The following is a 16,104-nucleotide window of genomic DNA, read 5'->3' as shown; positions in this document are numbered from 1 at the left end:
ACCATGATAGGGCTCTCTCATATCGCCTTTACCAGAGCCACCAACTGTTGGCATTTGCTCGCCACCCGTGCCCCATCTCATCTCTTCCCTCCACCCATCCCCTCCTGTCTCATGTACACATACATGATCTACAAAATTGGGGCTCCCTAATAGAACGCTATAGACTGAGTGGCTTATAAACCATAGAAATTGCTTTCTCACGGTTCTGGAGGCCGGAAATTCGAGATGAGGGTGCCAGTGTGTTCCCTGTCTGCTGAGAGCCCACTTGCTGTTTGTAGAGGACCATCTCCTCACTGCAGCCTCACATGGTGACACTCCTCCCACGGTAGGACAGGCACAGGGGCTCTCTGAGGTGTCCTTTATAAGGGTGTCAGTCCTCTTCAGGAGGGTTCCACCTTCCTGACTGAACGCCTCCCAAAGGCCTCACCTCCTAAGACATCACCCTGGGGATGAAGTTTCAGCATAGGAAATCTGGGGCACACAAATGTTCCGTCTCATCACAATACAGTGATGGAGATGAGGAAATGTAACCTTGATGCAGTGTTCAATCCACAGCCCATTTCCAGCTGTGCCCGTTCCCCTCCAGCCATGCCCCTTCTAGCCCCCGCTCTCTCTTCAGGAAAAGGGCTTTTACTTAAATTAATTTAATCATCAAAGTCCATTTTGGCTGTGATTGCTCTGTAGAAGAATTCTGTAGAGGATTCATGAACTAGATGAGGGAGAAGTCCTTGTTCATGGCCGAACCCGAACGTGGCGGTTGCAGATACGGTTTTATGCACATCTCTCTTGGAAACGAGGGAAGGACCCCTCTCCTGTATTACCCTCCATCGTGGATGAACCTTGCTGATCTCTGCTTTCTTGCTGAATGAATCTAGAAGTTGTTTGTTTGTTTGTTTTTCCTGTTGGTCAGTTAAGGGAAGTATCCTCAAGGCTCTCCTGGTTTTCTGACTTCAGTCCGTGGAAGGTCTATGATCACCTTGACCTTGTTGCTTCTTATCCAAGGAAAAACTAACAAGAGAATAAGAGCTGGGGAACCTGCCAAAAGAGGTTAAGGCAAGGTCATCCATAGTTTGAAAGCAAAGCCCCAGCAGGAACAGTGCACCTCAGGTCTTAGAAGGGGCTGAGGTTCAAGCCGAAGCACGTAACCAGGAGGCCACACAGCGTTGGAGCCCCTGTCACAGGAGCAACCTAGACAGTGGACCACAGAGCGAGCTAGGGAAGCTCGTGCTCCGGAGGGAGGCTTTTTCCTCTCTTCCTTCCCCCACACTCGCTCCCACAGCTCCTGCCCCTGCACCTCTCCCTGTCCTGTGCTCCCTGCCACTTGGCAAATCTTAAATTTTACCAAAACAAAAAAATGGCCCCCAAATTAAAAAGCCCTTCTCTTTCATTTCCCCCTCATGATCTGTGCCTACTTTGACCCTAATTCCAAGTAACTCTGAGAGGGGTCAGTAGTGAGAGGAGAGACAGCATGGAGGCCGAGGGAAAGCAAACTGTCCTATCAGCATTGAGGACCGCCCGCCCTAGTGTCGCCCACCACCGTTATCCACACTCTGTCCCTGGCACGCTCCTTCCCCTCTGCCACCTCTTTTTCTTCGTCTCTTTTTTTTTTCCCAGTTTTTAAAATTAACATATAATGTATTATTAACTCCAGGGGTACAGGTCTGTGAATCACCAGGTTTACACACTTCACAGCACTTACCATAGCACATACCTTTCCAGTATCCATCACCCAGCCACACTATCCCTCCCTCCAGCAATCCTTAGTTTGTTTTGTGAGATTGAGAGTCTCTTATGGTTTGTCTCCCTTCCGATCCCATCTTGTTTCATTTATTCTTTTCCTACCCTCCAAACCCCCCATGTTGCCTCTCAGCTTCCTCATATCAGAGGGATCATGTGGTAATTGTCTTTCTCTGATTGACTTATTTCGCTAAGCATGATACCCTCTAGTTCCATCCACATCGTCGCAAATGGCAAGATTTCATTTCTTTTGATGGCTGCATAGTATTCCAGTGTGTGTGTGTGTGTGTGTGTGCCACATCTTTATCCATGCATCTGTTGATGGACATCTAGGTTCCTTCCGTAGTTTTCTGCCCCCTCTTCTTGTTCCTCCTCCTCTCACCTCAGCCCAGTCCTGTCCTCTTTCCTCCCCTCTCCCGGCCTCCCTCAGTTCCCGACGCCTTTTTCTCTCAGGCCAAATGAGTTCACCAAGGCCTTAGAAACTGAAGAAGCAGGTATCTCCAGAACCCCAATTAGAAGCTTTTGAAAGTAGTTTTTAGGTGGAAATGTTGGTCTGAATGTAGGTTATGTCCATAGCACCATTCATCCTCCGTCATCAGACACGTTGGGACCCAGAAGTCCCTTCTGGGGGCTGACCTGCTTCCCTGACTGCCCATCTACCAGAGTTGTCTAGGAAACCTGCTGAGTTCCAGAAAACCTTCTTGTAGCACACCTGATTCCTACTCAGCTTTCTCTCTTTTATACTTGACTGTGATCCTTGTGAACTGAAGTGGGTAAGATTTTTCCGGATTGATCATGTCTTTTGTGAGAACAGATGGATGAAATTTCCTAATCAATGGAGTTTAGCTAACTCGGTACAGTTGAGCAACTTTTCAATTGATGGCCTGGAAGAGAGTCTCTATTTTTGTTTATTTTTACAGGGTGTCATTTGGGTGGTCCAGTAGTCGAAACGAATAAGTGGGGGGAAAAAAATCAAAGTTTTAACCTAAAGTTTCAGTGTTGCTCTTGGTGATCTCTCACCAAGCTGGGAGTAAGGACGCCCCAACTACTTCCGCTAGAACAGTTACAGACATTTTTTGGGCAGGGTAGCCCTCCTGTTTGTTTGCCTGCTCTTCGGCTCACAATATGCTACATGCTGAAATTCACAGCTCTGTCATTTCCCTGTCCTCTTTTCTCCCTGGCATGCTTTGTAAACAGCGGGTCACAGAAAGTCGAGAGAGCCAGATGACTATCGAAGAGAGGAAGCATCTCATCTCTGTGAGAGAAGAAGCCTGGAAGACGAAAGGCAAAGGGGCGGCCAATGACTCCACCCAGTTTACAGTGGCTGGCAGGATGGTGAAGAAAGGTCAGAGTCTCTGTGTGTGTGTGTGTGTGTGTGTGTGCATGTGTGCATGCCGGGGGGTGGGGGGACACACACACAGACTCAGTTGCCCACGGAAGGGAGGATGGCCTGTGATAACCCAATTTAAAAAATCAAGCCATGGTCTCTTTTAGTTTTTACTCTTATTGAAGTCGTACAGATTTTGGGGGGCGTAGATTGGGGAGCTCTTCCTACTGAAAACCCTTTCTTCCTAAATCGCATCATCTTCATGTAAGAAGTATAATTCAATTAGTCACATTTCAGAATTTAGCCAGTTGGCGCTTTTTTTTTTTTTTTAAGATTTTATTTATTTGAGAGCGAGAGAATGAGAGAGCACATGAGAAGGGGGAAGGTCAGAGGGAGAAGTAGGCTCCCCACTGAGCAGAGAGCCTCAGGAGGAACTTGATCCCAGGACTCCAGGATCACGACCTGAGCCGAAAGCAGTCGCTTAACCAACTGAGCCACCCAGAGTTTAGCCATTTGGAAGTTGAGCACAGGTTTCAAAAGCAATGGCAAATCTTCTAAAAAATCTTAGTCCTTTCCCATAATTGCTTTAAAATTATTTTCATTTTCTTGCCACCTGGCAGTCAGTTGACCCAAATAAGCCTTGGTCAGTGAAGAGGGAGTTTGCATCTTCTCTTTTTTAGAGGAGTTCCTAGGTCCCTTTCCATCGAACTAGAGTTTGTTGGCTTACAAAACCCTATTTCCGGAGAGGTTTTAATAGATCTTTAAAAGACGTATGCCATCCTGAGGAAGTAGGATTCCCTGCAGACAGTCACTTCTTTGCTGCTGAGCTCTTAAAACTGATTTGAAGTTAGTATTGGAAGATTTATGAAATTGACCAATGCCTCACATGGTCAGTGAAGTCACTTTTTGCCTGACGTGATCAGTAAAGCTTTGAGCCTCCATATCCTGTGGGAAATGGTTAAAATCTGGGGTCCGTTCATCACCTATATGCCTATACTTTCATTTCCTAAGGTATTGTTTGAAAACAAATTTCCTGACTTCGTGATATAAGTGCTCACACACACTTAGAGTTAATGTATGTTGTCATCAACTTTCTTAGTTCATGCTTCTCTTCCCTGGAAAACTTCCAGGATCCTCACTTATAAATAGTGCCTAACTCATTGTAGGCACATAATAAATATTTGCAGAAGGAAGGGCGGGGAAACCCTGAATTGTGATTAACTCAAATCTTGGTGTAGGAAAACAGAAGGTAATTTGCTCCCACTGAATGAGGTGGTAACTGCGTATTTTCTTCCTCAGATCAGAGACCTGTATACGCATGTTAAACAACTTTGGCCTGAGCCCTGTTCCTGTGTTAACAAAAGCAGACCCTGAGGCCCATGCTGGTTAAGAACTCAAGCTGGGAACTTGAACCAGAGTTCCCATCTTCCAACTTTTAGCCTGGACTTTTATCCCAATAACTTTGAACTTTGGTTTCTTTCTTCTTCTTCCATCCTAAAAATTACCATTTATTTGTAACCAGGCCCTTATTACCAAATACACTGTCCTTGTCCACAGGGATGTCAGAGGAAGTAGATTTGGAGAACAAGGTCAGAGATGTTCGTATCCCTTAGTGCAGGAGTTTGCTTTCACATTTCTTGAACAAATCCAGGGTCTTTATTTAACAGGTGCTATATGGCTGGCTCAGGAAATAAATGTCTTGTACTTTTCATGTAAGGAAAAAAAACTGTATCCTGTTTTTCTAATATTTTTACCATCTGCTGTTACATGTTTCACTGGAATCATCAGCTCTTTCTGATTTGCAGTAATATCCTCACTGCAGGATAACATAGTCCCTACGCCACAGCCACAGAGACTTCTCAGCTCAGCGTGTTGCTACATATTAACCCTGATTTTCCTTCCCTTCTCTTACTTCGTTAAGATGTTTTGATGTTCCTAGACTATACCTAAGGATTAGTGCTCTAGTTCTTGTGGCATTTGACAATTCTCCTGAAAGTTCTCAAAATATGCCTTTGAAGAAGAGAGCTGGGAAGATGTCTCTGAAGAGAGTAGGTGGCTGGTTATTGCAGGTAGAATTCACTGAGAAGGGGTGCAGGGAGTGCTTTGTTTAACAGTTTTGAGTTAGGGAGAAACCCTTGCCAGTAGTTGGGAAAGGGAAGGTCCCACCTCTGGGAGCTTTTGTACATGCTGCTGGCTGGATGGGCAGCAGGGGGCGCCCCTACAGTCCGGAGGACCAAGTTCTCTGCGCTTCAGAGCTTGGAAACTCTTCTGTTGTCTCCCTTGCATCCTTTTAGTAGGTGATGGTTTACGGCACCTGTACAGGCTGTGTTACCAAATTTTACTTTATTATCTTTCAAGAAAGTTTGCTTTCTTACATAAACCTTTTTCAGGCTTGGTCATTGAAACAAATGTTTGGATTTTTATGGACATCATCAAGCAAATGTATGTACCTATTAAGAAGTACTTCTAGAATATCACCTAAAACTGAAGTTTTAAGCCACATTTCTGTATTTTTTCTTTAAAAGTTTTATGTTATTATACATCCCTCTCCAGCAAACAGGAGGAGAGCAATTCATTCATTTATTTTTCCTAGTCAGCGATCGTGAGTTACATATTCCTCAAATGCTGTTCTTTGAGGGATGCTTAAAGGGACAGTGTCATCTAATGATTTCACATTTATTACAAATGAATACAAAGAACATTAACATCTCATTTTGTTCTTTGTAAATGCACTAATTACTTTCCTTTGCAATCCCTTTACTTAGGTGAGGAAAAAGGTACTCATCTTTGTCCTTATTAAGGTTTCTTGTTCCAACCAGAAACCCTCTCTATGCTGAATGCCTTTCTTTCATATGTCCCTAACACTTACACTTTAAAAAAAAAATTCCCCACGCTGCTTTTTTTTTTTTTAATATTTTATTTATTAGAGAGAGACAGGCAGAGAGAGTATGCAAGCAGTGGGAGCAGCAGGCAGAGGGAGAAGCAGGTTCCTTACTGAGCAAGGAACCTGACTCGGGATTTGATTCTAATACCCTGGGATCATGACCTGACCCGAAAGGCAGACTCTTAACCGACTGCATTGCCCAGGCATATCCCCCACCCCTGCCTCTGCTCCTTGATAAATGCATGTGAAAGCATTTAGCTAGTTCCCAGCCATACCCGAGATAGAAATGACCCTTCAGCGGTCATAAATCAATTTAAATGTACCCTCTTCTGTGTCTTTCTTCTAAAAGGTTTGTACTCCTTAGGTTATTGTTCAGTAAAATCACTCTCTGACTGATGCCCCCAAAGGCCAAACTGCCCTACCTTGGGTCATCCTGCAGGAAGACCCCAGTGCCAGGGGCCGCTTGGCAGCTGGTATGACACGGCCCATTCTCCGCTGCCTCTGGGGGATGTAGTGCAAATATACTTTCTCTTGAACTACCTCCACCACCTAAAGGGCCTTCAGGACTCACAGCTCCTTGTGTTTTAGTATACTCTGATGCCTTATGTACTCTTCTATTCCACTTAGTGTTCCGGGCACGTTTTCTCACCTGTCTTCATTGTTCCTTTTAGAGTGGCAGCTTCTCAGCTACTGTAGGGCTTAGAAACTATAAAACTCTGTTCACATCTACAGCTGTCCTACGTAGCAATGATACCTGCTGAATGTACGTACGTGTGCACATGTGTGCCTGTGTGTGAGGTCTGTAAGTTGTAAAGCCTACAATGCGACTATTGGAGATCCGGCAGGGTCCCTGGAATTTCCAGAAATGATCCTGAGATACTAACTAGCTTCTTTGATGTTCTGCAGGTTTGGCATCACCCACGGCCATAACCCCAGTGGCGTCTCCCCTCTGCAGTAAAACAAGGGGCACCACACCAGTTTCTAAGCCCTTGGAAGGTAAGTCACCAAAGCACCTGATATATGCCCATGGGTCTAAGACCAGAAGAGTCCCCATGGCGCTGTCTCATGGATGGTTTCCGCCTACCTAGATATCGAAGCCAGACCAGACATGCAGTTGGAATCGGACCTGAAGCTTGACAGGCTGGAAACCTTTCTGAGGAGGCTGAATAACAAAGGTACATACTGGAAGCCAGAGCGAGGCTTTGGGTTTTGAGCTTGTAGCTCGGCTGTGATTCATAGTCCAATGAGTAGCTAAGGGAACCTAAACAGAGAACCCCGCTTCTCTCTCAGTCTCTAAATCGTGATTCTGATTGCTTTTTCTCCTCAGCTAAATTGTCTCCTTTCTGTTTGACTTCACCAAGTCATAGTGAAAGTATTATCTTCATTACCATTGGTTTGAAAAAGGAAGTCAGAAATGATTGGATTACCTGGGTCTGATTCACTTCTTACTGTACTAGTTCGGGGATCTCCAGTAAGATGGGTTTCTGAGTCCCACTCAGTCCTTGGGATGTCACCCAGTCAGGACTGGGAACACAGTAATTTTGCTTTTATGCTTGAAAGCAGATATTACACAAAATTGACATGATCACACACTGGATGAAGTTTAAATTGTATATGTCAGGTTTTTTTTTTTTTTTTGAGGATTTTATTTATTTATTTGAGATAGAGAGTAAGGAAGAGAGCGTGAGCCAGGGAAGAGATAGAGGCAGAAGCACGGAGCCCAATGCAGGGCTCTATCTCAAGACCCTGGGCTCATGACCTGAGCCACAGAGACACCCCTATCTGTCAGTTTCTAATAAGGTAGCAGATGACATATTGCAAGTGATTTCTGAATACATGTTGAAATATATGTCAGTATAAAAGTCTTTAAAGTATATGAAGTAAAGGAATAATATGCAGAACTAGCGTCATCTCAATAAAAATGTCCAGTACTTGAAACCAATCACATACCAAGCACTGGGAGTCGCTACTGTTGACCGTGACCTCCTAACACGTTGGGGATAATGTAGACAAATGCTTTATACCAGCAACATCAAAGTGTAAGGTCATAACGACTGGCAAGGCAAGGAGTTCAAACAATTTGAAGCCTATTACATATGTATAATGGTGATCTAGCTCAGGGGGTCAGGAAACGAATCCAGCCCTCCACCTGTTTTTGTTAATGACGTTTGTTTGGAATGAAGTCATGCTCCCTTGTTAATGTATTGTGAAGAGTCCCTTTTGCCCAGTAGCAGAGGTGAGTGCTTGCCATACAGGCCCTATGACCTACCACGCACAGCCTATAGTGTTTGCCATGTGACCTTTTCCAGAAAAAGTTTTTACTGATTTCTGATCTAGAATGAGACCGAGGCCATTTCTGCCTCCCGTGGTTCAGAAATGCTCGGTGGGCCTTTATCGCCTCCTGTCCTAACACCTGCCGGGTGCAAGGTTTTTGCAATGGACGGTCCTTCCATGAGACGTCAGGAAGGCCCAGAAACTACCACGTTGTCTCTGCTCTTGGCATTCGGGGGAAATATTTTGAAGACCTCGTGAAGCGTAGTTGGGGTAGTGTTTTGACACCAATCCAAGGTCATGTATTCGCTTCGTCTGTCATAGTTGGCGGAGAGACCGTACTCACGGTCACTGGGAAATCTGTGAAGGAGGTCATGAAGCTGGACGATGACGAGACCTTTGCCAGATTTTACCGCAGCATGGATGACACCATCCCGCGAAGCCCTGTGGAGCTGGATGAGGATTTCGATGTCATTTTTGATCCTTATGCCCCTAAGTGAGTGATTTCTGTTTCTTTCACCCACCGAGAAGGGATGATTCTATCGTCAGCCTTCGCACGGTACCTCCATGAGGATCTTCTCTCGCTGCCACCTCCTTCTGCCGCAGACCTTCCTCACAGACACAGGGTTATTCTCTAGAGCCAGGCACTTAGAGTAGGTGACATGCGCACTCCAGAACGGATATGCGCTCGGGCAGGAGGTCGGTGAAGACCATGTGTGTCGCAGGTGTTTGCCCCCGCCCATAAAAGTAAGGTCACTGCGTTTGTCACATAATTGAATATTGTTTTGCAGATTTTTAGACACACATAAATTTGGCCAGCAATCTCAATGCTGTCTTTGATTTGACATTGAACTCATACTTGTAACCTTGAAAAATATTTGGATTACATGGGCTCAGACTCACAGAATGGACTAGAAAATACATAAAGCAGGTTACTTAACCTCCAATAATCTATGAAATGAATAGATCTGAGAGTCTTCTCAGGGATGACCAAGGGTCGCTCTTCACACAGGATCATGACTAAACCACCTCAGGAAAGCCATTGTGGTTTTGGGATTCCTTTGGTTGCAGGTGCCAGAAGGAAATCCAAGTCAAATGGACTTTGACAAAAGAAAGGTGTGGAGGGATTTATAGGTTCACTTACCGGAAAGTGTGAGTGTGAACAAGTTCCAGAGGCTCCTCAGAACGAGGTCTCTCTCTTGCTGGTGTTTCTTGGGGCTGCTTTGCTGTTGCCAAGCTGTAACCACGTGGCAGACGATGGCCACCATCTGGTGTGGCTATTTCAGCCACTGGCTTGGCCACTCTAGTACAGCAGCTTCTCTCCTCAGCAGTTCCCTCCAACCCAAGATCCAGGCTGGATTTTCTAGGGTCCGAGCCCTGTCCTAAAGCAATCATAGCCAAGGGGATGGAAGGTGAGGATTGGCCAGAGCCGGTTTCTGGACGCCTGCCCCTCAGAGCCAGAGCCAGTGTCAAGGTTTTCTTACAGGAAGCCAGGGAGAATATATGCTGGGCAGGCTACACCCACAGCCACAGATCACATTTTTTTCCTCCCCACAAATTTATCTGAGTGACTCCCTCTTCCAGAAGACTGTGGGGTCATCATACATTTTCCTGTAAGCTGCTCCAAATACATTTTTTGCATATTTCGGGAGGGGGTGGTGTTCAGTTTTTCTCAATTTTCTATCTTAAAAAATGAACAGCTTTCCATTTCCCAACTTTTTAAATGAAATTTTATGTATTTGCACATTTGTCCTCTTCTCCCAACCCAAATGTCATTGCTTAAATCGTATCTATCTCGGTATAGCTATAGCTGTGTTTATACACACACTGTCACACAGAGGACAGAATTATGTATCAGAGCACAGAGGATGTGCAGTTGGAAACTGAGGGTAGGAGTGGAATCTGTCAGGAGACCGTGTGACCGGATCGCCCCCCTCCCCGTGTCTGGTCTGCCCCCAGAGAGTCGTGTGAGTGCGTGGCCGTTGTTGCTGGCTTCTTGGGCCTGTCTTATTTCAATAGAGTCTTCAAAGGGTGGTTACTTTTCAGAAAGGCGCAAAGAGTTGAGAGGAGGCTCGTTGTGGGGGAGTTCCGAAGGCAGCTGAAAACCAGTTTTTTCACAGAAAACAAAGTTTAGTCTGGAGGAAAGAGAAATCGAGAAGCAATGACTGGCTGTAAATTACTGAAGGGCTCGCCAGTGACAGGAGTAGACGTGCCTAATACTCCAGTCCATGGGTGTGATCAGGGTAGGAACGAACTTTCTACCCTTCAGAGCATTCTAGTAGTGGAATGAGCTACCCCACAAAGCTTCAGATGCACGGCCAGGCAGAGACCACAGGGTGTGCTGTGGTGTGTGGGGCCTGGAGCCTCCAGGATCTTGGACTAAATGGGCCTGAATCCCCCATCTCCAAGATTCTATGTGTACATGTCCGGGAGTGACGGGCAGGAGGAGGACTTGTAAGACAATGAAATCAGAAAATAAAATGATAAGAGACTTATTTCACATTGGAGAGCCCCAGATAACCCAGGCGTGGACAATAAGCAGACCAAGGCCACAACTCCACTTTGCTTCCCAGGTTGACCTCCTCTGTGGCCGAGCACAAGCGTGCAGTGAGGCCCAAGCGTCGGGTCCAGGCTTCCAAAAACCCCTTGAAAATGCTGGCAGCCAGAGAAGACCTCCTTCAGGAATACACGGAGCAGAGACTAAACGTTGCCTTCATGGAGTCGAAGCGCATGAAAGTAGAAAAAAGTGAGTATGTGGAACCACTGCTCCACCTCTCTGTGGGCATCTGGCGATTAGGTGATTTTAATCTTTTTCTGCCTTGCTGGGGTCAGTCATGTGCTCAAAAGACACTCATCAAATAAAAATGATTGCACAGACGTATGTGCACACCTGCCTCAAAATGGAAAGGCTTTTTGCAGAACTTCTTAGAGCGTGGAGTGTCTGTTCACTACATTAACTCATTTTCTTATTTTTTAAAAAAGTTTTTATTTATTTATGGGACAGAGAGAGTATTCTGGCAGAGGGAGAGAGAAAAGCAGGCTCCTCGCTGAGCAGGGAGCTCGGTGCGGGGCTCGATCCCAGGACCCTGAGATCATGACCTGAGCCAAAGGTGGATGCTTAACCCACTGAGCCACCCAGGCGCCCTGTATTTAAGTTATCCTGTTTTGCTGAGTTTTCTGTTCAAGAGATTGGAGGAGAAGGGTTTTGTAGTTCAACCCATTTTCAGCTCCGTAGAGCCCAAACACAGTAATTCCCCACTTAATCTTGTTTGAGAGCAAATCATTAGATCTCTCATGAGAAAATGAGAAAATTTCTCATGAGAAAATGTCCCAAATGGCTGCTTTTCCTAATCTTAGATTTTCATATTACTAATTAATGCATAAACCAATGCTTTCCAAATTTCATTTAATAGGAGCCTTGGAAATTGGGGATGTGGATTGGGTACTGTTGGGGCTTTGGGGTAGAGGTGGTGAATATGAGTGAGGCAGTAGCTCTGTGCCCTGTGTCCCACTTCTGGCTCAGCTGCTCTGCTCTCCTCAGCCTGATGAAGTAGGGTCCCTTGTTCTGAAACAGTGGTTTTCTTAGTGGACGTAATTTGGGTATACACCATTTGCAGATTGAATAGTCTGGCTATAATTTGTATTTTCCTTTAGCACTTGTAAACCTACTTCTGAAAGTTTTTCTTAGAAATACAGTATTTACATGAAGTATTTTGTCTTTTCATTATAACTGATTGACTAAGAAGATATTTCAAAACCTCTGTGCCATACGAATTGTTAAGTAGTATAAGACCTTAATCCCGGCAAAATAATTTTCTCAATTTCTTTCAGCCTAGACATTTTTTAAAAAACAATCAGTTGAAGAAATAAAGTCTTCTTGGCACAAATTTTAGGTATTTTTCCTCTATCTCCACTTTTGGGGGCTTGGAGATGGCTTTGTGATGACTGACATGTACACATTTGTTGGTGTACATGGGAAAACCCAGCATCTTCTTACAATGGTCTTAATTCTGAGGGCAGAAGACTTTAAGGGATTATCTAGTTGATCACTTTGCCTCCAGGAAAAAGATTAGGACTAACCCATCCCTACAAGAGTGCCTGCTTTTCTACATGTAAAGACTTTGTTGAAAGATACCTCATAGCCTTCCTTGTGAGTGTGTTGACATTAACATCCAAACATTGTTAGGGATTATATTCACTTTCAGTGGAATTGGGACATGGGAGTCCAGCTCCTGATTTTGTAGCAAAAGAGCTGGTCCACACTGTCCCTCGATTCTTGTCCCCCCGGCAAGGTGAGATGTGACGTGTGTCCACAAGCAGCTGGTACTTTGGGGACAGAATTGAATCCTGAGTACAGGAGTTCAGCCCTGTACCGCCTCGTCACCTAAACCTGAGGATGGTCTCCCCCTCAGGATTAACCTTCTGAGAAAAAGCTAGTTGATGATGAATCTCTGGTGGCAAATGTCATTTCACCAGCCCGTCTTGCTCCCCCTTCCCCACTGTTTCCTTATTCAACCCTCCCAGTGTCTGCCAACTCCAACTTCTCCGAAGTCACTCTGGCAGGTTTAGCCAGTAAAGAAAACTTCAGCAACATCAGCCTGCGGAGCGTCAATCTGACCGAACAGAATTCCAACAACAGTGCGGTGCCCTACAAGAAGCTGATGCTCCTACAGATTAAAGGTACTTAGGAGCCGTGAGGAGGAACCACGCATAGAGCAGGGGTTTGAGTCTGGTAACACCGAGAGGCCTGACCTTCAGGGGGAGGGAGTGCATGCTCTTTGAGAACCTACTGTGGGCAGAGCACTGTGCTACCTCCAGTCATCTAAGCTTCACAAAATCCCATGAGGTGGCAGATGTGATGCCCACTGAGGCTTGGTGTGGTTAGTGATGCACCTGAGGTCACAGCGGCTGTTTGAGTGGCAGAGGTGGATTTGCACCCAGGTCTCTCCCATTCCAGAAGCTCAGCTTCTGTGGCCGCCTCCCCTTGCCCTCTGAGCCCCATCACCACGCTGTCCTGTAGTTCCAGCAGTCCCCGAAGTCTTCGTGGGGGCTGTCTCCACTCAGTTCTCCTCGCTGAGGTGAGCAAGGTTAGTGTGGGCCAGAGGCAGAGATGCAAGTTCTTGGAACTAACTTTCCTGGAGGAAGGAACTTAATGAATCCACACACATGCTGTAAAAGGACCCCAGTGGCAGTCCTAAGACACATGATGACATGTAAGAAAGCACTAACACGGGAGAGTAATCTAGAAGGCCTTCACTAGAAACCCCCTTCTATCACTGTTTGTCATGGAGCCCGTGTTGGTAGACGAGAATCTTTAGAACTGTAAGAGTCTGTAGCAGGGGTGCTTCCTGGCCCTTCCTATGGCTTGGAGAGTTCTCCTCTCTGGCAAGATGGCGACTCTTTGCCTCCTGCCTTACAGGAAGAAGACATGTGCAGACCAGACTGGTTGAACCTCGAGCTTCGTCCCTCAACAGTGGGGACTGCTTCCTCCTGCTCTCTCCCCATTACTGTTTTGTGTGGGTAGGAGAGTTTGCAAATGTCATAGAAAAGGCAAAGGTTGGTATCTGAAAAATAAGAAATGTTGAGTTAAACACCTCCTTTACGCACTGATAGAATGTTCTACCAGTTGCTAGGTCTTTACAGGGCTTCTCAAATGCCAAATGTTTCATGCAAGTGAGAAGGGAGAGAGGCAGTATTTCTTTTGCTGAATGTCTCTCAAACACGCATTTATTAGGTGCTTGAGTGGGAAGTTTTAGAAGGATTATGACCTATCCCACCAGTTTTTAACTCCTATTCCACTCCTGTGTGAAAAAGGAACGGCACATCCCTTCAAAGCTGTTTATCCTAGGTACCTATGAAATGCTGCTACCGGCTTATTGAATAAAAAACCTCATGGGCAAAAGCCCAGAGAATGGGTATTTTTCCAAAACTTCATGAGTAACCTATTGTATTTAAAAATAAAGAATGGTTGCTCTAGAGAGTTGTGCCCCCTGGTCCTTGAGTTCCATTCTCCTGACCTTGCTGAAAATACCCAAGGCCCCGTGCCTGCAGCCCCTGTGGTCACATGGTCTCCCCTGCAGACCTGCCATTTTTGCCTCCAGCTTCAGTATGCACCACTCTGCCTCACCACAGGCTTGTCTATCTAGGTAATTGTGCTCCTCCCTTTTTCCAGGCCTCAGAACTGGCAAGTTTAATTCAGACGAAGAGGGAACTTGGTTGTAGAGCTACTTACGTCCAGACTATTGAAGAAGGAATTAATACACACACTCATGCGGCCAAAGACTTCTGGAAGCTTCTGGGCGGCCAAACCAGTTACCAGTGTGAGAATTTACTGTATTTTCAGAGCCTCGTGAGGCTTTTCTAATCCCCTACTTCCTTCTTCTAAACTGGCCACTTTTCAGTGTAAAATGTCATCCTGTCTTCTTGTTCTCATCCCAAAGCTGCTGGAGACCCAAAAGAAGATGAACTTTATGAAACAGCCATAATTGAAACAAACTGCATTTACCGTCTGATGGACGACAAACTTGTCCCTGATGACGACTACTGGGGGAAGATTCCCAAGTGCTCCCTTCTGCAGTCCAAAGAGGTACAGTGCGTGGGCACCGTCCTCGCCAAGAGAGCACTTGGCACGGGGTTGCCCAGTAACACCCACCCCACATGCCAGAGAAACGCTGGCCGGCATTCGTGCCTGGTGTGGAACAGTGACATATTTTTATAGGATATTTACTTGTGAATGCAAACCATCACTCCATCTTAAATATGAGGATAGAATTCAAAAAATATTTTTTTTAAGATTTTTTTTTAAGATTTTTAAAAAGATTTTATTTATTTATTTGACATAGAAAGACACAGTGAGAGAGGAACACAAGCAGGGGCAGAGGGAAAGGGAGAAACAGGCTTCCTGCCGAGCAGGGAGCCCGATGCGGGACTTGATCCCAGAATGCTGGGATCACGACCTGAGCTGACGCTCAATGACTGAGCCACCCAGGTGCCCCCAGAATTCAGAACATTGTTCAGAGGAGTCATGGGTCATTGAAGGCCTTCTGTTTTAGGCAAAATGTAAATTTGTTTTTCTTTATTTTTTGGGAGGATTTTTATTGTATTCTTTTTCTTATCTGTATGAGGTAGTGGATGTCAACTGAACTAAATTGTGGTAATCATTTCACAGTACATGTAAATCAAGTCATTGTGCCTTCTGTCTTACACTTATATGGCACTGTGTGCAAGTATTTATCAGTATAACCAGGGAATAAGATAAAAATACTCCTTAGCCCTATCTCTTGATTTTCTATAAACAAAGTTTCAGGAATAATAGATACATGTTTATATAATTTGGGTTTACCAAGTAATATACTAGCTTTTTTCTCCTATATCAGTAAGTATTTACTAATCACATACACTGTCATTACCATCGTCTGGTAAGACACAAAAAGTTGAAGACACGAAAGATCCTTAAATTTCATTGGGTAGAGGAGTATTAGAAAGAAAGTCTTCCAGAGCTAGGTCAATTGTATGACACCTGTGGGCATTTAAATGGAAAAGCAAAATCACAGAGAAGAAATAATCAGGAGTAATTTTAAAGGGAAGGTGCAGTTGAGCCTCGCTGGGAGCTGAGTAGGATTTGGATTGCCGGACAGGAAGGAAGAAATTATTCTAGGATGAAAGAGTCAGATAAACCAGAGGTACGGAAATAAGAAATGGCATTACATTCATGCATTCACTCAGCAAACACTTCCTAATGTCCTGTAAATGTCAGTACGGTATGGTCTCTGCCCTGGAGGGTGCTGGAACTGTACAGAGGGGAGTCCGCCTCAGTGGTCCTCAGGGCCTAGCATTTAAGAAGTGGCCACTGTATATGCTCAGGGAATGAAAGAGCAGGGGGACA

The 16,104-nt window shown here is 45.2% G+C and overlaps 1 protein-coding gene across 12 annotated transcripts in view; it reads left to right on the top strand.

The window, feature by feature from the left end:
- The window catches only part of SVIL (supervillin), a 116,787-nt gene that overhangs the window by 78,308 nt on the left and 22,375 nt on the right, over window positions 1–16,104 (top strand). For all 12 annotated transcript variants that reach the window (XM_045069103.1, XM_004777845.3, XM_013048626.2 and 9 more), the window contains 9 exons: window positions 2,935–3,082; window positions 6,855–6,944; window positions 7,037–7,123; window positions 8,544–8,715; window positions 10,793–10,965; window positions 12,744–12,899; window positions 13,639–13,775; window positions 14,392–14,539; window positions 14,660–14,805. In XM_045069103.1, the coding sequence (XP_044925038.1) occupies window positions 2,935–3,082; window positions 6,855–6,944; window positions 7,037–7,123; window positions 8,544–8,715; window positions 10,793–10,965; window positions 12,744–12,899; window positions 13,639–13,775; window positions 14,392–14,539; window positions 14,660–14,805 (1,257 nt within the window). The remainder of the gene's footprint in view (window positions 1–2,934; window positions 3,083–6,854; window positions 6,945–7,036; window positions 7,124–8,543; window positions 8,716–10,792; window positions 10,966–12,743; window positions 12,900–13,638; window positions 13,776–14,391; window positions 14,540–14,659; window positions 14,806–16,104) is intronic.

This window comes from Mustela putorius, unplaced genomic scaffold (genome assembly GCF_011764305.1).
Source record: "Mustela putorius furo isolate JIRA1106 unplaced genomic scaffold, ASM1176430v1.1 tig00003913_pilon_pilon_pilon, whole genome shotgun sequence".
Taxonomy (NCBI): domain Eukaryota; kingdom Metazoa; phylum Chordata; class Mammalia; order Carnivora; family Mustelidae; genus Mustela; species Mustela putorius.
Note: the sequence above shows the minus strand (reverse complement) of the source record. Positions and strands in the feature narration are given on the sequence as shown.